The 24,009-nt window shown below is 36.4% G+C and overlaps 1 protein-coding gene across 7 annotated transcripts in view; it reads left to right on the top strand.

Moving 5' to 3' along the window:
• GramD1B (GRAM domain containing 1B) overlaps positions 1–22,676 on the top strand; it is a 40,271-nt gene extending 17,595 nt beyond the window's left edge. For 4 of the 7 annotated variants that reach the window (XM_053749064.2, XM_053749067.2, XM_053749070.2 and 1 more), the window contains 10 exons: positions 1,528–1,635; positions 8,902–9,001; positions 11,798–11,897; positions 14,421–14,583; positions 15,147–15,254; positions 16,267–16,459; positions 16,895–17,047; positions 17,674–17,881; positions 18,392–18,521; positions 19,347–22,676. In XM_053749064.2, the coding sequence (XP_053605039.1) occupies positions 1,528–1,635; positions 8,902–9,001; positions 11,798–11,897; positions 14,421–14,583; positions 15,147–15,254; positions 16,267–16,459; positions 16,895–17,047; positions 17,674–17,881; positions 18,392–18,521; positions 19,347–19,427 (1,344 nt within the window). In that variant the 3' untranslated portion in view covers positions 19,428–22,676. Of the gene's footprint in view, positions 1–1,527; positions 1,636–8,901; positions 9,002–11,797; positions 11,898–14,420; positions 14,584–15,146; positions 15,255–16,266; positions 16,460–16,894; positions 17,048–17,670; positions 17,882–18,391; positions 18,522–19,346 lie in introns of all 7 variants that reach the window. The other 3 variants (XM_053749065.2, XM_053749069.2, XM_053749068.2) reach the window with 3 other exon arrangements.
• Positions 22,677–24,009: the final 1,333 nt, after the last annotated feature.

Raw genomic sequence — 24,009 nt, 5'->3', positions numbered from 1 at the left:
ATACCTTTGAATGGCATGGCGATAACTGGGGGATTTTTTACATAAATCCTTTTAAAAAAAACATGATATGGCCGGCACGTGTTCTTTGCGAACGTGCGATTTGAAATTCAAATTTTGACTTCATGGAACGTGTAATTCCTCTTTGGAGTTGACATTTAATAAAAAAAATAATTTGTCAATATATTTGTCATAATATTTTTTTTATTAAATGTCTATCTAAGAATACACAGGGACAGACAGACAGCGGGAAGCGACTTTGTTTTATTCTATGTAGTGATGAAAAAATAAGTTTATTTGTTTGTTGCTTCTTGAGAGTTTATCTACACATCTAATCTTCTTGTAATTTTGCATACATATTGTCAGGAGTACGGAGACAGACATAATGGGAAATTCTAAACATTCTAAAATTCATACAGGAGTAGCCGCAGGAAAATACTATAGTCAGTTATAAATACCTACAAATGTGGAGACCAAGGCGCGAATTTTTCATCTTTATTTTATCATTCGATCAAAACAACATGAATTCAGACAAACATGTGACCTAAATTCAGTTCCAGAAATTCAGATTGTAGTAAGCAAAGTGCTTCGCAGCTCCGAAACTGCAAAGAAATACAATCGATCAAGGACTTGTGGGTTAGTCTGTGACTGCACATCGCCGCGCCGGGTACAACCCGGTGTCATATTTTGAATAGTTTTTTTTTTTTTAATGTCACACGCTAACTAGAGTAAAATTGAGATTTGGGTTTTTGGACTAAATGTTACGGGATTTTTTAAAAGTTATATGGAATTTATTTTCAAAGGTAAACTTTTGTTTACTCGTTTCCTTTTTTATACACAAACAATCTTTTTTAAACTGACAGCTGTCAAATTCTTTGACATTGACTTTTCTTTTTTATTTCCTTGATAAAAAATCTAGAACTTTGGGGCTGACTTGGTCTGTGTGATTTGTCCCATACATATATTTAAAATATTATGAGCAATATTAAATTCGTTGATATAGAAAATAAATTTGTAACTATATTATGGTATTTGATTTGCATATAATGTGCAAATCATCAATAATATTACAATCAACATATAAAACTTGCGTAGTCGTAAAAAGATGATATTTATTATGTAGATATCTGAAGGGTTTTAGAGCTAAGAGAGGCTCCCCGAAATTCCCACGGGATCGGGAAAAACGGATATTTAGTATTTTAAATTATATACAATTTGGACAGAAGCTCAATAAACCACACATCATTACATTTTTACAATCTGACAAGAAAATGATAATAATAAAACAGGTCGCTGTCTCCTGTCGGCTGGCCACACTGGCCACATCAACCAATCTTGACCCTTCTATTTAAGTATTGCAAAAAAAAAATGTTTGTTTCAAATCCATTTTCTTTACTTTCTTAACACCTACTTGCATTGTGTGTGTCCAAATTGTACATTTTTGAAACCTAAATAAATGAATTGTAATTTGAAAATGTGTATGAGAGCGAGATCCCAACGGTGTAGATGTTAAAGTTCCACATGTTTCAGGTGCACAGGTGCTACGGCGAGGAGCTGGGGTTCAATTCCGACGACGAGGGCTACTCGCGCGACTTAGCGGGGGACGCGCCGGCTCTCGCCGTCGACACCACTTCAGAGGTCAGTCAAACAATTAAAAAAAATATATTATTTTACCTTTTATGACTTCCAAAGATTGTTCCATACGTATTTCTTACGAATTTTATTGGGCGTGTGGTTGCGCCCTAGTATAGGACTATTCCATATCCTCCCGTGCAAGTCGTACGAGGCGACTAAAGGACACAAAGCTTTAACAGCTGATTGGCGACGATAGCATTCCCAAATAGGGTCGACGTCAGGCGGGTAGCTGGTTGTAAAATGATAACCAAATCTTCCAAATGTAATGGCAATTTTTTTACGCTAACCCTTGGCTTTAGGGCGTCACAGCTCAGAACACGTGAAGATGAGACTGAGATATTATCTATTTGATCCATTTAATGCACTACATGTTCAATATACGTTCTACCTGTGTACTACAAAAATGTAGGAAACTGCATCCAATTTATTACATGCAGACAGCGATTATTTAAAAAAAAAACATTTTTAGGTCTGTAAATGTCCCTCATACTTGTTTTCGTTGTTCCGTACCTCAACAGATAAATTAAAAATTTAATAATTTTCCAATACCATTATCAACCAAAATACATGACCAATAATTCACATATTTTGTGCGAAAAACAAAGTCTTTGGCATAGAATAATACAATTTTAAAACAAGCCGTGTCATAAGTCACTTGGAAAGGAATAATATTGAAAACCTATAAAAGTTATGTTAATGTGATTTCTGTTTCGCTTGTTGTCTACAAACAACATTTTCATTGAATCTAATCACAGAAATGGGACAACTACAGAATATTGTGTGCGGAAACAGCTCATCAATAAAACGCAGACATCCTTCCAAACTAATATTATAAATGCAAAAGTCTGTCTGTCTGTCACGCATGTTATTTTTGAAAGATCTGTAATCTGTAAGTATATTGGTTTATTAGGGTCACGAACGTAGAATAAAAAGATTGTTTCTGACTAGTGTTTCCAGAAATTAACGCGTTTCAACAGACATTAATATAATACAATAATATATCAAAAATAAAAAAGCGTTATAGTGTACTATAAATATTTATACAGATTTTAAACTTTAAAAATTCATCTGAAATGGTTTTAATTGTTCTGCTTGGTACATGTTTAAGGCAACATCCCGCGCCTGAACATGCCGGCGGGGTGTGACGTCACAAGTTAGGCACGCCGCCGACTGGACACTTCAAAATATTAATATCTCACGTAAAATGTACTGGTCAGATTTTGATGAAGTTTGCTACATGAGTAGAGTATAACCTAGGATACGACATAGGTATAGATTTTTAATTACTAGTTGAGACTGTAGATGCAAATAGGATTTCTAAATTGATCGATTTTATTTAAAAAATCATTTCGCAGTTGCGATTCTATTTGTGATGATGAGAGATAAATAGATAATAAATAATAAAAAATATATATTTTTCACTGTATTTAATCAATTACGCGAACAGAAGTAAACAACAGTGATTATTGTCGCGCGCAGTGATAGCGGAGATAAAGTTATTTTTCGCGCGTTGTGAAAAAAAAAAACAGTCTTTATCTGTGATGAGCCTAACTCGCAAGGTCGCCATATCAGTGACGTCACTCGTCAGTTACAACACTATGTCTCAGTGATTTAACTCATTAACAATATGTGCTTGTATAATCTCCATCAACACCCAAAGGTAGATTGATAAAAAAAAGCAATATCTATAACCAATGAGTCATTGTAAAATGGTGAGTCGGTGAGCCGATAACTGGAGATATAGAAATTTATCACGATATGCTTGCGATAAACAAACGGTATAGGAAATCGAATGTGTTAGTAGCGAATTACACGATGGTCAGAATCGGGCGTTCGAAAAAAAAAGTCACTGAACGCAGTTCGTTCTATGATGTGAGTGAGGTAAAAATTTTTTTGAGAAATTTTGCGTTTTCGTTTTTTGTTCGAGCAATTTGAAGCGTGTGTCGTGCTTATGTTTCGTGACTTTTTTAATATTGAAAGTGTTTTTTTTTTTCTAACAGTTACCATTTATAACGTTACGTAAAAAGTACATTTAAGAAAAAACAATGTTGAGAAGTTATGTGATAAGAAATGCAGTTTAGTATATATAAAATCTCTGCCACAAAAAATCGGGCATAACCATCATTATTGTCCGATAAAATGTTCATCTGTCAAGATTTCGCTCCCGTGAACCTGTTATCATTTCATCGAAATCTTGTCGTCAAAACATTTGTAATATCAATAAGAGTGAAATGAAACGGATCATTTGATCGGGCGAGAGGAATATAAAAGATAATTAAGTGTTAATTTGTTTTACACACGTGAATATTATTGTTGCTCACAGTGTTTATTATCTTTAGTGAATTTTAGTGATATTTTGGAACAGACAGTCATCTTTCAGGCTAAGTATTAAGTGTTTACTTACATTATTCGTTTTATTTGTAAATGAATATAATGGCTTTGCTAAATAATGTTCTAAACGCAAACGTAAAAAAAAAGCAACTCCTGTTACAATTTATAAGCAAAAACGCTGGAACGCAAAACTGGATGTAAGAAAGGTTAAATACAAATTAATTATGATATTGCAAAGTATTGCAAATATTTTGACTAGAAAATTAATTGTATGATTATTGCGTTCGCTCATAACTTTATTATTATTGTCGATATCTCGGGTTCTAAGTAACACGAACAATCTTTTTTTATAATAAAAACAGTACCTGTCTAAACCAATGTAGTTTCGAGTCCGCTGTAACTGTATCTGGCCCATTAATATGGATGCGAGGAAGGAAGATCTCAGGGAATGCGCAGAGGCTTTGGAAATGTGGGCATACAGGCGGACGCTTGCTGTTAGCTGGACTCAAAAGTAACCAATGAGAAAGTACTACGACGAGTGAAGTTGAAACGCGAACTTTTGAAGACAGTTAAGAGGAGAAAAACTAACTATCTAGGACATATTGAGGCAGGAGAGAGACTATATGGTGCAGCTAAACATGATGGGAAAAGTCGCCGGAAAATGACGTGTCGGTCGGAGGTTAAAGCCTTAGTTAAGCAACATTAGGGAGCGGAGCGGGATGGCGAGTGCAGCAGAACTATTTCACTACGCCTGAAATAGGAGTATGCGAGATTGACAGCCAACTTTCGGTCGTATTAGCACCCGAAGAAGAAGTAAAGAAGTCTGCGACAATTATGGCGCTCCTGTTGTATAACTAACTATCTACAGTAAATAATTTCTAACTACAGTAAATAATTTCATTCCACTCATTATTACTACACTTACATTATTCGTTTTATTTGTAAATGAATATAATGGCTTTGCTAAATAATGTTCTAAACGCAAAAAAAAGCAACTCCTGTTACGATTTATAAGCAAAAACGCTGGAACGCAAAACTGGATGTAAGAAAGGTTAAATACAAATTAATTATGATATTGCATTATAATTATTATGATATGTATGATTATTGCGTTCGCGAAATATAAAATACATAATAATCGAAAAATAAAACGACAAAAAATCGTGTGTCGCCATTGAAATCTTTAACTGTCAAATGTACGAAATAATTGTTGTTACTATGTTATTTGTTCATATTTATTTTACTATAACTCCCACGGGAATGGAGGCCTAGGGCTTCGTGTTATCTTATTTATTTATGCGCTTCTGAGAATACCCCACCCAAATGAGTCATAATAGAGATAGGCTTTATAATTTATCTATCAATAAGCTTGCTTCTACATATAATAATTTGTGCGCTTAAATATATTATGATAAGATTGATTTAGACCCAAGTTAAGTTCGAGACTTGTGTTATGGGATACTAAATCAACGATACTATAGTCTATACATTCAAGACCCAGGTCAATCTGAATAAGATAATTTTCCATGTTGACCTGACCGGAATCGAAACCGGGACAGCCAGTGTAGCAGTCCGGCGTGATGACCATTAGATTAGGCCGCGGAGGACGTCAAATTATGCATTCTCATCATCAGCCTACCTTATCCCACTTTATGTGTGTTCGGTACAGCATGTCAGTCTCCTCCACTTCTCCCTGTCTGATGTTAACCGATCTGTTACTCCCTTTCTAGCCACACCCTGCCTAACACACTCAATGCAACTCTTCTTCGGCCGGCTCCTACTTCTTTTCCCATTCAATTTAAACTCGTCGCATGCATCGTGAAGATTTTTCCAGTATTCAGCGGGGAAAGGAAAACTTCTAATTATCTGTGCGTTTTTTCTAAAAAAAAAAAACTTTTGGTTAACACTGTTGTCAGATTCCATTTAAGTTATCTGACATGACTTGTGGTAGTCACCACTCTTCAACGGTACTTCTAGGGGGAGGCGGGAACCACACACCACGACACCACACACACACCTAGACATTTGTATATAGTAGATATAAAAATATTTTTAGTTGATGGTATTTATTTAAAAAAAAACTAGCAAATAACAATATTGTATACAAGACTAGCGGCCCGTCTCAGCTTCGATCGGGTAAAAGCGTAATAAATTATATACCTAAACCTTCCTCAGGAATCACACTATCTATTGGTGAAAACCGCATGAAAATCCGTGCAGTAGTTTATCTATATATATTTATTATTTAGTTTATGTGTAATACTAGCTTTTGCCCGCGGCTTCGCCCGCGTGAATTTCATAGCAAAATCTCAGTATTTTTTTTTATCGCGTACTCTGTAAGACTGGTATATATGATTCAAATTCGCATTTTTTCTCATCTTTAGTTCAATTTTCTGTTTCCCGCTGCGTGTCTCGTCCCGCAAACTTGTCCAATCCCGCTTCCGGCTATGTTTCCTACATATTGTCCCCTTATGTTTTTTGCAATGTGTCCCGTCCTGTTTCCCACTACGTGTCTCCTTCCCATTTCCCGCTCCGACTCCCACTCCCGCTTCCTGCAACGCGTGCGGTCCCATTTTCCATGACGTTTTACGTCCCGGTTTTTTATTAAACACAAACGTAAATTAAACATTTTTTGTATTTACTATTACTGTTATTTACTACAAAAAGTGTGAACAATCGGCTGATTGTCAAAAATACACGTGAGGTCCAACAGAAATATAAACTTCAGAATTGTGACAACCGTGTAATGATCAAAAAGTTAAGCCAAAAAAACTTCACATATTTCAAAACATTATATAATTTCTTGAGCGACACACGATAGCGCGTTCTAAAACTAAATATCGCCATCTAGTGACATAAATATTCAATTTTAATATTGGCGATTAAACAAAGTGAGTGTGCCAATTTTCAGCTTTTTATCTTGAAAATTGTAATTTTCAGAAAAATCTGAAACACGTATTCGTTTCATTACTTTGAACGTAAAGATTTTCATTTTGGATTACTTTATAAATGTTGATTGATCTGGCTGAATACTGATTTATTTCAAAACAAAAATGCCTATAGCAATCTAGAATAATGTAGCTTTCTAATGGTGAAATAATTTTTGAAATCGGTTTGCTAGCTTCGGAGATTACCTGCCACAAACATACAAACTCACAAACGCCTCTTTATAATATTAGTATGGATTTGTGAGAGAGACACCATAGCGTGATTTAGAGATTTAAAAGTTTTAGCGGCGCCATCTAGTGATTTTTTCGGAAGTACAATATATAAATCATTTTGTCTGAGCGAAACCATAGCACGTTTTAAAAGTCTTGATGGCGCCCTCTATTGTCTTTATGTACAAAACTAAAATATAACAAAATAAAATTGAAAATTCTAATTATATCTATATCAGACTTTAATCGATAAAAACAATTTGTTTATATTCTGTTTACACCTCTCTACAAAGATTTAAAGTAATCGGTTCCGTGGATTGTTATTTTAATTTTCCTACAGGACCCTCCTCATTTTTCGGGATGAAATGTCTATAAGATGTTAACCCGGGATTCCGAGGAATTTTTGATTCATAATTGATTCATAATTAGTTTTTCAATTATCATACGGGAACCTGCCCATTTACCGGGATGAAATGTATCGATATTAACCCGGTATATAAGGTACCTATATAACATACCCGGTATATAACATACCAAATTTCAAACAAAGCGGTCCAGTAGATTTCGAGTGATGCGCGTTCAGTCAGTCAGACAGACAGACAAAAATTTCCAAAACTATATTTTCGTCATCTATATCAGTAACTAAGTATTTTCCATGAAGAATTAAAAATATATATCCAATGTACAAATTTGGCCTTTCTTCAATTTTATTATATGTTTTGATAATATGTAAGGATAAATGTATTCACCTCTCTCTCATCTGAGCGCGTTCCCCGTTGTATTCACGGCTGCAACGTCTGTTAATCCGGGTTTTGTGCTAAAATAATAAACCTTAATATTTTGGCTTTACGACCGGCCGCCTGTCCGACCTCACGCCTCATTGAGAATTCTGTTGTGTCTCTCAGCTGTCATAGCTTTTCACCCCATGGTCACCTCGTACGATATTTTAGGGCGTGAATCACACGCCGTCTCCTTTTACTTTAGTACCGCGGGGATTTTTTCAGTTTTATGCATAAGTCTAGGGGGAATAACGAAGTCTTCGTTTCGTTCTCCGTTTAACCAAAAAGAAAATCAGTCTGCGGTTCAAGTACACCTTAACATTTGGAAGATTCGGTTGTGATTTTACAACGACCTTGCCTGAGCTGACCAACCCTCCTTGGGAATGGTTGATAAGGCTATGTGTCCTTTAGTCGCCTCGTACGACGGCCACGGGAGGATCTGAAATGGCTCTGGGCCGGAACTACACGCCACTGATTCGCTTGCAAACTATTATCCTTACATAATATAAAACAAAGTTCTCTGCCGTGTCTGTCTGTCTGTTCGCGATAAACTTAAAAACTACAGCATGGAGATTTTCATGCGGTTTTCACCAACAGAGTGTGGTTCCTGAGGAAGGTTTAATTTTTTAAGTGTATAATTTTTTATGTTTTTACCCAAGCGAAGCCGGGACGGGCCACTAGTTTATGATAAGGTCTGAAAACGTTCGGGAACAAATTGTACGTAAATAACAATGAATAGGTGACGATGGCCTTTGCCCAGAAGTGGGACACCACAGACTGACAACAAAAACAGTAAAAACTGTAATAAAACACCTGGTTGACTGGAAGAGACCCCTTCATGGGACAAGTCCGCCATTTTGTATTTATCTTCTTGTTATATTACTTTTAACATGTTTTCTTTGTAAAATAAAAATATTAATTACAAACAGAAATCCGTTGTGTGGTTAGAAACGCGTAGGGCGACTTGTTTTATATTATATGGAGGTGTGCAATGTTTGCAGGACGTATTGGACTCGTCGATGGAGGCGAGCGCGGGCACGGACGCGCGGCCGGAGCGCCCTCGGGCTCCGCTGTTCCCGCGGGACTCCTCCCCGCCGCTCGGTGAGTGTTGTACCACAGTCGGCCTGTTCCTCTACTTATCTCTCTCTCTCTCTCACCATGGCGTGTTCGATGTTACATTCTGACATGTGACGCCCCCAAATCATAACATTGCATATGATTTTGTAACCGGCCGCCAGTTTGACCCTCAACTTGTTCAACCCTCTGGTAGCTATTGTTACCTATCTGGTAGCTGTTAAGGCCATGTGCCCTTTAGTCGCCTCGTACGACATTCACGAGAGAATTTGGAGTGGTCCTATTCTAGGGCGGGACTACACACCACCTTTTCTAATACTGGTGTCATATTTTATTCGAGTAATCTAAAATAGACATGAATTTCACGGTTTGGCAACTAGGATGGTATAAGTGCTGATGGCTGTGCGAAGTGGAGACAAAGAAGTAGGAAAGCGGGCCCTGGGCTCCGACGCTCGATCTGCGGAAGAAACCTTGAAAACGGATCAATAGTACTCAGACGTGTAGCTAATGGACGTGTAGCTTTACGAGGAAAGTCCCCGCGTACGCCTCGAGCGCCTAAAGATATTGTTTAAAAGTGTTTCGTTTTTCAGTTAATATTCTGCGCGCGATCCGTTGGCCAGCGTCCGAGGCGCGCTTGCGTTCTATTTAGTACCTATTTCTTTTTACAGTTTGATACTTTTATTACTGGTAAAACATCTGGCAATCAAGATTTATTTCTTTTCTGTATATAGTAATTGGTGTATTGTTTTTAATTACTCCCTCTCTTATTTAAGATGTATGCTCTTGTCGGTGGAGTGTTCGCCACGCCCCTATCCTCGTCTTAATTAATTTAATGTACTAATGTTCATCAAATTAGTGATATAGCCCAAGAATGTTTTCAAAAATAGTTGAAACACAAGTTTTTTTTTTTAAGTTATATCGATGTAAAACTTATTTTATGATATTCTTTGTTTGAATCTTCCTAAATTTGTATCGGCATGATATTAAAAAAAATACAGTGTTGCCATAATAAAAATGGGGCAATTGTGTAGTAAAAGTCTTATTTTTAATTTCTGTTTATCAACTTTTTTCAGCCGTTTTTTTGTTCATCTTGAAATTTGATCATAATTTTTGTCACATCGGCATGACGATTAATAAGGTATATTTAATTCTTTGAATAATCCAATAATAAAGGTTTATATTTTGTGTTTGTAGATGCCAATAGTGGACGAAACTAATTTTCTTATGGCTGATTTATGTTTTATGTTTGAAGGTCATTGTGATCGTCATTACAAAGCGCTGTAACAATGTTGTTGTTAACAATGGTCCACTGTCATTTTTTATAATTTAAGTCTTGTTTATCTTTCTGAGAAGTTGGTCCTTAGTTGGATATAAATAAAGCTACAAGTACATTAGTAATGTAAAAGTTTTGGTATTGATTGTTGCAAATCTCATGTAATCTAAAAGATAACTCTAAATTGTCCCTTTCGATTTAGCGTTTATCCTAACTTTTACTTAACCTAACTTTACTTTTTTCATAATGGGAAGTAATTATTTGATATGCCATTTTTTAATTTTATTGGCAAAAAAAAAACATTAGCTTACAAATCATTTGGTCAGCAAACAAAAATTTGTTGGGCAGTAATAAAATTCAGTCTTCAAACAATCAATGATCAGCATTTTAAATAGAAGCAAAATCAATATTTTGTCAAAAAGATTTGGTCAGCAATATTAGGTTAACTTTTATTAACCAAATATTTTGCTTAACCAAAATACGAATATTTGGCTGTCCGTTTAAATGACATCCTTTTATAATTAGTGCCGAATCTAAAATCTACCGACATAGTAACTACATCCTCTAATAATGCTATAAAATATACTTGACTACTCGCTATTACTATCGTCAGATATAATATCAGTGTTCTCATACAGAAGTATGTGGGAGTTATTTATTTTGTCTCTTCTGAATCGTCTTGTGAATTATTATATGATCGGCGGGTTCAAGACCAGGATGGAAAATGATTTTGTATTTGTTGAGGAGGAAATACCTATTTGGGATGATGCCGTTGAAGGAATCGCAATTAGGGATATGACTATCGATGATCCAATCGATAACGAAGTGAACACATCGAGGAAAACAGCCGATAAGACGGAGCTTTCACATGTCACGTCTATTAAAAAAGATAATATTAATCTTAGAGGTACTGTTAAGAAAACTGACCACCATAATGATAGAAGTGCACAAAAGAAAGGAAAAATATTATCGGGTTTTAAAAATACGCAAGCATGTAAGAAACTGACTAAAAGTAATAATGCATGTGCTAATGAAGAAACATTGTTTGGAGTATGTGAAAACGGCATTATCGCTGAAGAAAATGTCAAAGACGATAAGACCTTTGGTACAACAAACACAAAACGTGATAAAGCAGTAATTGTTGCCGTGAATAAAACACAAAGGCCGATTATTATTTCGGTTAAAAATGGAATGAAAACAGTCAACAGCAAGGTCGACAAAATAAAGGCGCAAAATTGCATGTTTGATGTCAACAGCAAGGACGAAAATATGCCTAATGGTGCTTCAAATATAGGGATACGACAACTAGATTCACGTTTAGTCGACGAAGAAGTGGTCCACCGCACTATCGATAAAGAAAATACAGTTAATGGTCAGCAAAACAATTATATTATTAATTTTGTAAAGATTTAATTGAGAAGGAAAAGTGGTCGTCTCACAACGAGGGAACTCCTCAACGGTTTACGGACGTCGAATGCAACAGATATCTCTGACAATAATAAATACTCGTGCCAAAGTGTAAAAAATATTAAATTTCTTTTTTTTTTCAGTAACGAACGGATCCGGGACGTACAGAGACGAGGAAGCAGGCGACACACTACCCACAGATATGTCGGACACCAGTGACAGCGACCCGGACAAACATAACAAGTATGTATTATATCTTGTATAATAAGGTATTCCGCCAATTCTGAGCCTCATAATAATTTATACCAAAATATAAAATGTTCGCAAACGCAGCCGTTCAGTTGCATCATTCATTCGAATTGAAAAAATGTGACAGTGATACATTTATATTAATTTATTTTATTTGAATGAATGAAAAATTCTTTATTCGTGAGACCAAGACTATATTACTACCTACACATTTATTAAATTCAAATTCAAATCATTTATTCAGAAATTAGACCTTCACAGGCACATTTTCTCGTCAATCTTTATATTTATAGTTATTTCTCACAAGCTACAAACTACTGGCATTTCGGAACGACCACTGCTGAGAAGAAATGCCGAAAGAAACTCATTTGAACAGTGTTGGTCCCTATCATGCCAGTTGACCATTTGAGTGAGCATGACACACTCGATTCCCATGACTTCATAATTACAATTCTTAATCGTCGAAATAGAAGTATAATTCAGACACTTGAAGATCACAAATCACGTACATGTTTTACAAATAAAATTTAAATGTCACAATATATGAATTATTATAACAAAAATTAAAATTATTAATAAAATAATAAAAAACAGTAAAATAAAAATTAGGAGATCATGTGTGGAGTGGCAAAGTTGTCGGGAGGATCCAAGCGTTTTTATCAGTCAAATAGGCGTTAATTGTGTAATACGCTTTATCCATTAAATTTTTCTTAACATAAGTTTTAAAATTTTTCATTGGCAGATTAATAGCCTCTGCAGGGAGTTTATTGAATAATTTTACACTTTGACCCACGAAAGACCGCCGAACCTTTTTAAGCCTGAATCTGTTCATACAAAGTTTGTGCTTATTTCTAGTGTTTACACTATTTACTTCGTTTAATTTTTTATATAAATGTAAATTTGATTTGACAAAAATAAGCACATCAAAGATATACTGACATACAACAGTGAGGATGTTATTTGATTTGAAGAGTTCTTGAAGAGAATCTCGAGGTTTTAACCCATAAATAAAACGGATAGCTCTTTTCTGTAATACAAAAATTTTTCCTATCTCAGCTGCATTACCCCAAACTAATAGTCCGTAGGACATAATGCTATGAAAGTAGCTGAAATACACAAGTCTAGCTGTATCTATGTTCGTACACTGTCTGATCCTTCTCACTGTAAAAGCTGCCGAACTAAGTTTTTTGGCCGTGATTTCAATATGTTTATCCCACTTTAATTTGTCGTCCACAGTGATGCCCAGGAATTTAGTACTATGTACCCATTCTAGAGCTTTACCATTTACTGTTAAAGGTATAACATTGTGCGAGTTATTTAAGAGAGAGAATTTAATACATTTTGTCTTCTCTGTATTTAGAGCTAAGTTGTTGGTTGTAAACCAGTTAAGCACTACCGACATGCTATTACTTATAAAGTTATAGTTTTCTCTTTTTCTATCGACTTTAAATAATAAGGATGTATCGTCTGCAAATAGAACTACTTCGCATAAATGTTGGGCAAAGCATGGGAGGTCGTTAATATAAACCAAAAACAAAAAGGGACCGATAATGGAGCCTTGAGGTACGCCTATGTGAACAGGTGCACTATCGGAAATTGTTTTGTTAATTTCTACTCTCTGTGTTCTATTATCTAGGTAAGACGAAAGAACACTAAGAGCCGCGCCAGTGACACCATAATGTTGAAGTTTATTTTTGAGTATATTATGATCTACACTGTCAAAAGCTTTCTATAAGTCACAGAAAATATCTACGACATCTTGCTTGGATTCCCAAGCTTCATTAATTATTTCGACTAAAGTGGCTGCTGCATCAGTAGTAGACACAAGTTGACTCAAAATATTTTTTTCAAATATTTTACTTAGAGTGGGTAATATAGAAATAGGTCTATAGTTTTTGGGATCATGTTTAACGCCTTGTTGAAATAGATGAATTACTTTACTAATTTTCATTAAGTCTGGGAACACGCCTTCAGATATACATTTATTGAATATTATGGTTAGGTGAAGAGCAATCAGGTCAATAATGCTGCTCAATACTGAGACGGAAATCCCCCACAGGTCCTCAGTGTTTTTAACATTTAGGGCTTTAAAAGCAGATATAATTTCATCTGGTGTAATATGTCTGAATGTAAAAGTGGACTTAGGGTCCGGAGCATTTCTTTTTAATAGATCATCTGCCGCATAGGAGCAAGAGGAAAGGGATCCTGTGATATTCTTAGAAATGTTGGAAAAGAAATTATTAAATTCGTTGGAAACTTCGTCAATTGCACTTATGGTTTTACCGTCAAGTTTTAATACAAAATTTACGTCGCGCGTGTTAATTTTACCAGTCTCTTTATGATGGACCAGGCCGTCTTTATCTTATCACTCGATTTTTTTATTTTATTAGTTAAATACAAAGATTTCGTGGTCAGATCGTGCGATTTTCCCGCCTAACTATACTATGATTCTAATAAAAAAATCCCAAATGATGGGGAAATGGTAAGTTAGATGATGATTGATTGGTGTCCCGGCAGCAGTGAGCAGCAGACGTGCACGTCGCCATCGCACTCGGACGGCAAGCTGCTGCTGCAGCAGCAGTTCCCCTTCAACGTGGACACCATGTTCACGATGATCTTCACCAGCTCCAAGTTCAACCTCGAGCTCCTGGCCGCGCGCGGCACCACCGACTACGTACAGGTATTTCTTGTTCTTATTATTTAAGAGCTTACTAGCGTCACCCCGGGGATTCGTTCCCGTGGGAATTTCACGATAAACCGTACCTTATGTGTTTTTCCAGGTGGCATTCTATCCGTGTATCAAATTTCATAATAATCTGTCCTGTAGATTTTGCATGAGAGTATCAAATATGCATACGCACATCCTCACAGACTTTCGCATTTATATAAGTATTAGTAGATGATCTTGTCTCTTGACGTATACTCCATAAGCCACACCTCTCTATCCTCGGCTTTTAAGGTCTCGATACGACACAACGCCTGCCTTCTCTTTCAGTTGCCCGCGTAACTCTTCCTCGGTCTCCCTGGACCTCTTCTTCCTTTTACCTTTCCTTCAAAATTAGTTTTAAACAAGGCGTCGTGTCGTATCCAGTGGCCAATCATTCTTCCCCTTCTATTTTCTATTTTTGTCAGGTATAATATGTGAATATGGGCCGTACTTTTAAATGAAACTATCATTTTTTCAATGATTGTACTATGTTACTGGAAATAAATATTTGTATTTATAATAATGTGTGTGCGCAGGCGCCGTGGCAGCCGCAGGGCGGGCTGGAGTGCCGCCAGTGCAAGTACACGCTCAGTATCGCGTCCGGGCCCATCGGGCCCAAGGAGGTGCAGGTCACCGAGACCCAGGTTATACATCACTCATTAAGTACTTCCGGAATTAAGAAGCCATAGTTAAGCTTACCCCTCTGCTAAAACAAAAGCGAAACACATGCGTCTTGTATCCTGCACGAGTAGTAGATGGACTCGGATCTCTAGCCAGACTAACTCGACCGCGCGAGTAAATAAGTAGCAACTGTTATGCCGCAGCATTCCTTTTTATGGGAGTAAACTAAAAATATGGTGTTACATTTCAGATTTGAGTGAGTTTTAATCATATTATTTGTATTTTACAACATTTAAACACACATTTCACATATTTTATTAAAAATCCATTATTTACAAACATCTCGACAACCGTCCTTGTTTGCTCTAGAAATCCGTAATACGTCAAACAGATATTTTTCAATGTAAACTGTCGAGGCTATATTTGTGTGGTGTTAGCTACAGATTTGATTTTTTACATGTGCGCGCAGGCGTAAAAAAAATGCAATGTTTATTTATTTATTCATTCAAGAATTCTAATTAAAATTGGTACTTACCATAAGAACTTACAACTATAAATAAAATGCTAATCACAGAATTCGTTAGAAATGTTGCTATATGAATACACAAAACAAGAAGAAGAAAGAAGAACTTTCGTGAAGAGTGAACAGGCAGTCGGACTTTCGCATTTGTACTCGTAATTGGTTTGATAATTATTAACTTTAGACTTAATACTGTATATTCTTATTGGTGATTTGGTAACTATACTAGCTTAGTTGACAAGTTTATATGTTTTTCATTTTTATTGTGTCGTTATTTGTCTGTGTAAACTGTATGTTATAATATTGAGCTATGTTGTTATTGTTAAACATGATCAGTGAATTTGTAACAAATCAGTGTAAACAACTACTTTGGAAGAGCGGGCTCTCCAAACACAAGTATTTTATACTTAAATGGAGGACCCAATCACATATGAGCTATTGTAAAAAGAGTCTAATAAAGATATATTATTATTATTATATTATTATTATTATATAAAACGTTTTGTATAATCCAGGTAATGAACAAGTGCTCGAAGCCCGGCGTGTTGTACTCGATAGACTCGACGAGCGAGAACGCGGGCATCCCGTACGCGGACTACTTCACTGTGCAGGTGCACTACTGTCTGCGGCGCGAGGCTGGCGCCAGCTCCAGCCTCGCCATGTACGCGCACGTCCACTACAAGAAGACCATGTGGCCGGTGATCAAGAGTGAGTCGCTTTCTTTTTTTTACTAACGCGAGAATCTTCCTAGTCTACTGATATTTAAATCCACTGTTGGGCTACTAGCCTTCCTTGTGGATCGATAAGGAGTATAATGTCGGCACACATTGTCGTCGAACAGTCTGCGAAACTTTGGCTGTTCGGTATAGATTGCTGGTATTTCATTGCGGCAAATTAAAGCACTAATATTAACTACGCAATGTTCACGCGCATTCGATGATAACGTGAGAAATAGACATTGTTAATTAAAAATACGGATCACTATATGATTGAAGTTTACGAGCGTGGATTAAGTAAACGTTTTGTTTTCGACAAAAAATAAATTCTGTCTACAGCGTGTCTAAAGAATGTTTTATGTATTTGTGTGTTCGTGTCAAATGTTTTTAAAGATCGCCGGGTCGAGTTATTGAGTGGTTTGTCCAGGTTTCCTAGAGAAAAACACGATGTCTGGTCTGGAGGACTACGTGCGCCTGATCGAGAGCCAACTGTCGGCGGAGGCCGCGGGCGCCGCAGCCGCCGCGCGCGCGGGGCGCCGTCGCAGGGGCGCCGGTCAGTGCGCGCGGGGGCGTCGCTCCAGTAAACACATAATAAAAATTAGAGTCACCAATCAAGTTTTGATGCATCATTGCTATAAGACTGTATATGATTGTGAACTTTATAAGTGTTTATAGAAGCGTTTCGAGCGCTGTGGCAGTAATGTCATTACAATTTTAATTACTAAATAATGCCCGGGGCGTCGCCGTGGGAATTTTCAGATAAAATAAAGCTTGTAGCAACTTGGATAATGTACCTTTCGGATGGTGAAAGAATTTTTGAAATAGGTTCAGTAGTTTCGAGAAATTATCCGCCTCAAACATAGAAACTCACAAATGTCTTTATAATAATAGTATAGATTGATATGAAAATGATTTCTTCTTCAAGAAAATTAATGGATCGATGGACTACGTATAGGACAAAAAATTAATCCCAAAGTAAGTTCGAGACTTATGTTATGGGATATTAATTAAACGATACTATATTTTATAACAATACATATATAGATAAATAACCAAGACCCGGGCCAATCAGAAAAAGATAATTTTCCATCATGACCCGACCGGGGATCGAACCCGGGAGCTCTCGGTTCAGAGGCAAGAGCTTGAGATAGGTATTTATTTTCAGACAGTATTACGTTTTTGATAACAATAGGTATTTGTTAGCAGCGTCGTCTTTAGAGAGCGGCGTCGCAGCGGCGGCGCCGCGCGCGGCGCTGCTGTCGCGGCGCGCGTCCGCCGCGCGCGCGCCCGCGCCGCGCCCCGCGCCCTCCGCGCTGCTGTTGTTGCTGCTGCTGCTGCTGCTGCTCAACGCCGTGCTCTACTGGCGGCTGTTCTGGGTCGACAGGCCCGTCTCCAGCGACGATATACAGCACAGGTAACTAGAACTCCGTTTTTTTTTTTTTTGCAGAACTCACTGCAGCGGACTTTTAAGCCGGGTCCGCGGCGCCAATTTTCTAACAAAACGTTATAAAAAGAAGTTAGGAAACCGCCCGTCCGCTGCGCCTATTGTCGTTATGTTTGTTTACTCCATATTGCACTGTACCCACGTCTTTCTTTAGTGAACGCTAACACGAAATTAGTCACTTCCCCTCCCCGCAGGCGAACAAAGTAAACACGTGTTTTCTTGTTTCAAAGAAAGCAGCAACGTGCAACACGTGTTTTCTTTGTGAAACAAAAAGTTTAATCTGTTCTAGTTCGATTATAATGCGTAGTCAGCATAAAAACACAACACAAACGTTCAATATTTTCAATATTATGGAAATGAGACTACACCGGATTTCAGTTTTAGCCACACACTAGCGCCTCCCAACACATTTTAACTTTTTTTTTATTAGCAGAAAATAATAGCCACCTTTATCGTCCTTAAATAAATAATTTAATCCAGGATCAGTTCGCTGAGCGGCCAGCAGATGGCGGAGTGGTCGAAGCTGCTGCAGCAACACACCGCGCGCCAGCACAAGCAGCTGGCGGCCTGGCAGGAGGCCATACATCGCTCGCTGCAGCATCTACAACAGGTCTGTATACATTGCTGCTAACACAGTAGGCTTTAGAACAGTCCGACACAAACCGATTTCTAGTCGGGTTTACGCTCGACTTTTTGGGCAAATATATCTATATCTGGCTGTTCACCATCTCACCATCAACATCGGCAGCCCTCCATGACCCACTGCTGGGTGTAGGCCTCTTGTCCCAGCGGTGATCAGTTCGCTGAGCACGCTGGAGAATGCTTGAAGATGGAAGTCCGAATTTCGCACAAAATTAAAACCTTATTTTTTTAGTCTGCTTTTATACGACCGGCCTGCCAGTCGTCAACCCTCCTTGGGAATGAAAGAAATGCTATTAGAAAATCTATACTAAATATTATATTATTTATATATATATATATATATATATATATACACATATATATATATATATATATATATAAGAAAGAAAAACTAATTTATATATTAAGCTAGAATTTCGTAGATATCACAAAATTTGCGACCAAGGCTATGTGGCCTAGGTATCTGAAATATCACTACATAGTATAAAATAAAATCGCTTCCCGCTGTCTGTCCCTATGTATGCTTAGATCTTCGAAACTGCGCAACTAATTTTGATGCGGGTTTTTTTAATAGACAGTGTGATTTCTGAAGTTTTAAGTGTATGATTTATTATGGTTTAACCAGTGTGAATCCGTGACGGACGGACGCTAGTAGTAGATAAATAACAATAGCAACGCTAATTTTGTACACGTGTACCTTAGTCGCCTCCGACATTCGCGGGAGGATACGGAATAATCCTAATTCTACGCCACATAACAAGTCCCTGAATTAAACAACAATATTTTTGTCCAGACGGAGGAGGACCTGAGGAAATTACTAGAAACGATAAAACCGTCGCTGGAGCGCGCGGCCGACGCTAAAGACGAGCTGTGAGTGACGAGGGTCTATCGTGTATTGAAGTGGTTGCGCGCGATGTTAACATGGTCTTAGTTCTCATCGACAGAGAATATAGGCTTATATCCTTTAATTCGCTCATACAAAAGTGCGTATTAGAAACACACGAGAAGAAACTGGACAGAACGATAATATTTGTTGTCCCTCAACGTGTGCTCGGGCTATATAACATATATTTCGTACAAATGATCGTGATTTATTGTTATTTTTCTATCTTTGTTTTCCCTTCCCACATTTCATTTTCTCCTTTTCCAGATACCTTTATTCATCTTTTAACATCACAAAACATGATTCTTCCAATGTCACGCGCAACGCACTTCACAAATATTGTTTAATTTTATTGCTTCTTAAAAATAGGAAATGTTAAATATAGAATATATTCAAGAAACTACAATTTTGTAATACTATATACTTGTTTTTTGCTTTTACAATGCTACAAAATTTAAGAAATATGAGTTTTCCCTGATATTTTAAGAATTCTTTTTGGTGCCATGTAATTTCTATAATTTAATGAAATATTCAGATATTCCCATTATTATAGCAGCAATAAAATCTAAACGAATTATCAATTAAAGTCTAATATCAAGTATAAATGTTATGAATTTAAGATATTTTATCATATTTATGTCTGCTAGGGGTTTTCATATGTTCTATAAATGTTGTTATAAAATCGTACATAATCGAGCCAGGGGAAACACCTAAAAATAATGTAAAATATTCAAATGTTTTTCCATTATTTGGCAGCTAATGTGTATGTAAAGTTTTAGTACTAGCGAGTTGTAGTGTCGCATCGAATCGTTGCTAGCGATGCGCAGTAGTGGCGTCTAGTACTAATAACTCTCGTCTAGTAATAATAACAATCAGTTTTCCCTATCCGCCTGTACGATTTAATTGTAATTGTTGTATTTCACGTTTAAATCGAGCACCATATTTATCACACTTGATGTTTAAGGGCCTAACTCTGAAGTTGTAGATACCCAAACAATGTCGCTCCGTGCACGACAATTTCCTCTACATCACTTACTGCACGGTTCAAACGGTTAAAATTTCACATTTTTTCTGCACATATTCGGTGTCCCGTGCACACCGAATATGGCTTAAATATAGCCTTATGGCGTTGATTCCAATGGCCAAAATAACTTGACATTGACAGCTGTCATGCATCAACAGCGCCACAATCGCATGGACTCGGGTTCATTCACTGGGTTGCCAGTTATTATAAAACTGAAGAGAACACTCGAAGATTGTATACTTCTATTTTCTATTTCCGCCCTCTTCAAATACATAACGTATATATTGCTTTAAACAGTTCAACAGTCTTCTTTTCAGTTGTATCTATAACTTCATCGGCGCGATTCTGCACTGGGTTGCCAATATTTTCTTTTTATAGATATTTATGTTGCGGTTCTATACTAGGAGCCTTGCCCCATGCAATGAAAACCTCACAGATCCCTACTGTGATACGTATAGATAATTTTAATTCCTATAGTGATGTTCGGTTATATGTGACGGTTATAAGACGCCAAGCGTTCCTACGCTCCTTAAAGCTGAGTAACTGCCAACGCGTACGTTCAAAGCCTTAAATTAAGTATTCAAAGCGGGACTTTGTAAGATAATTAAGATTTTAATTAATGAACTGACATACAGGTCCAAAATATAAGTTTTGTTAGGGACAGATAAGTACTTCATCCTCTAATTTTTACTTATGGAACATGTCAGTTTAGTTTGGTTAAACAATAATAAATGTTGTTATTTCAATCTGTATGTATGTAAAACATATTTAATATTTATTTATTTCCGTGCATATTAGGCTTATTTTAACGGATACATAAAATGTATGTACAGCAAAACTTAATTTTATAAAACAGCTTTACCAAAAAAAATGTGAATTAAATTAGTAATATAAGAAATACTGAAAAATTCATAGTAACTTGAAACGATACTTCTGTTATATATTTATTTATTTCTCATTCAAGTAATTTTGTCTCTAGAATATTTGGTAATAATTAGCTTGTAAGCGCGCCCAATATTGCATTTTGATCCTAAAGTTTAAAAATAACTTTATAAAAAACCACGCACACTGCGTTTCATGAATGTTCTGTACATTCCATTACTATGCTTAAACGAAGCAAAAAAACAATAAAAAATTTGGTGAGCTGGTGCAAATTATCAGTTAATAACAAATGAGAGCCAAACGTAATGATATTCATACCTACATGTAAGTTAGCAGTTAACATAGTGACTTAAAACTTAGTGATATTTTTGATGTGTAATAATATAAACAAAGAAATGACTGAACGCGTACAATTTCAAGTGGCATACTTTGGCAATTTATTAAATTGATAATATTTTTGTATATAGTTTAAGTCTACTGCAGATTTTAAATATATTTAACATAGCCGCAACTCCCAATTCTTTGTTTATGTTATTTAATTAATTTTAAGTCAAGCGCTCTTATTTTCCAAATCGTGGATCGTTATGATCAGAAACTTATTAATGTATCAAAACAGCAATTCTGGATAGTGATCCAAGAGTGCTAATTTTTAAATCACAGATACTTAATTACGAAAATACAATAATATAATTACCTACCACTTATAATTCGCAGATTGTTGTACAACTAATGTAATTGTGGAACAAGTGTTTAAGAATATGTATAGTAATGTTAAATTTCAGAGGTTTATCCTAGACAAATTATAGTTTAGTAAGTATAACTTTTTTTCTATTCGCGGTGCTCCTGGTTTATTTAAATTGTATTGATACGTATTATTTTGTTTCACTTATGCGAAACGATAACGGCTCGAAAATTGTAAATACATTAATGTTTATGTTTGGAATTATATTTTATTTTCCGACTTTTTTAAATAAAATTTAATGTACCCGTAACAGTACTACATGTTTCAATATTCGAACTTTTATAGGTGTTTACAACTTACGTATTCTTTTGAATATCACCATAAATAATTATAATCATGATTAATATGCCTAATATTTTTTCAATTTGCAACGTTGTAAACAAAAATTCATTCCATAAAATATTGTAATGATCTGAGAGAACTTTTGTTAACAAATAATAATTATGAAATAAGTGATTGGACTGTAGTTTCCTATTAGTTTTTAGACTGTGCATGTCGTGGCTCCGCGGCGAGCGTGCACGAGATTCCGTTAGTGTAATTATGAGTGTGCGTTCCATTTTTCTGCAAATGAATAAATCTTTTAATGAATTTACTTTTTGTTTTATTTCATCTTTGATCTGACTTGACTAAATTTCACACTTGATTGAAATTGTAAACAATTTTATTCCGCAACTTTCTTCCAGAAAGAGAAAAACAATTTTAAAAAAGTTTGAGAATTAAAAGAAATGTTTATTAGAAAATATTCTTTATTTCTTGTACTTACCATTTTCATCGAACTGTGCTATTAAAAGCAATGTAAATTAGAAGCATTCATACTTACTTGTTGACTGGACTATTGTGTATGGACAGGTACTCCCATCCATCAAAATTTCTTTACAAATAATCAAATCAGAATAATCAGTATCGTAAAATATTTTGTACATACGACAAGCGGGGTCGCCCCATGCCTTACAAGCTGTTTTTGTGCGCATTAAGTGCTGTTAAAATTGTATAAGTACCATTTTATGCTCCACCAGTAAGAAAAAACGTAATTTTAGGTACCACACAGGTGGATGAAATAAATCCAAGAGAAAGCACGACGCCAACACTAGCGCGTCCCAATGTTGTTATAAAAGTAACACAAGAAAATGGTGTATATTCAATCCATGTTGGAAAACTAAATATAAATTAACTCAACAACGTACGAGGGGAGGTCAATAAGTTCGCGGAATGGAGGGGTTGGTGGGGGTAGGTTTACTCGTCTAGGTAGTTACTAGTTGAGCACCTCATTAAGAGTATATATATCAAGTTTGAACGTAATCGGGTCATTAACTTTTGTGTTATCGACCTGTAAACAACTGAATCGGGAAGAAATCAGCCAGTATGGAGAAAATTGAACACCGCGCCGTTATTAAGTTCCTTACCAAGCAAGGAAAATCCGCTCAGATTATTTATCAAGAGCTGTTGGCTGTTTACGGGGACTCTGCCCCTGGAAAAACCATGGTTTACAAGTGGCATGGTCTTTTCAAACAAGGAAGAGAGTCCATTAAAGATGACCCACGCTCCGGACGGCCAATTGAGGCCACCACTTCGGAAATCGTCGAAAAAGTAGAAAAACTTGTATTGGAAGATGCCCGGTTGAAGAAGAAGCAGCTTGCAGCAATGATTGGAGTATCCGAAACCAGTATTTTGAATATTCTACATGATCATCTTGGCATGACTAAGGTCAGTGCAAAATGGGTTCCGAGAATGCTCACGCCACTTCAAAAACGTGAACGTGTCGAATGTTCTCGTCAGTTTTTGGAGCTCTGTGGAGAGAGAAAGGAAGAAATTATGGCCCGGATTGTTACTGGTGATGAAACCTGGGTTCACCACTATGAACCTGAGTCGAAACAAGAGTCGATGCAGTGGCATAAAAAAGGCACACCTCCTCCAAAGAAGTACAA

Source organism: Plodia interpunctella, chromosome 8, assembly GCF_027563975.2.
Source record: "Plodia interpunctella isolate USDA-ARS_2022_Savannah chromosome 8, ilPloInte3.2, whole genome shotgun sequence".
Classification (NCBI taxonomy): Eukaryota; Metazoa; Arthropoda; class Insecta; order Lepidoptera; family Pyralidae; genus Plodia; species Plodia interpunctella.
This window is presented reverse-complemented; position numbering and strand designations above follow the sequence as displayed.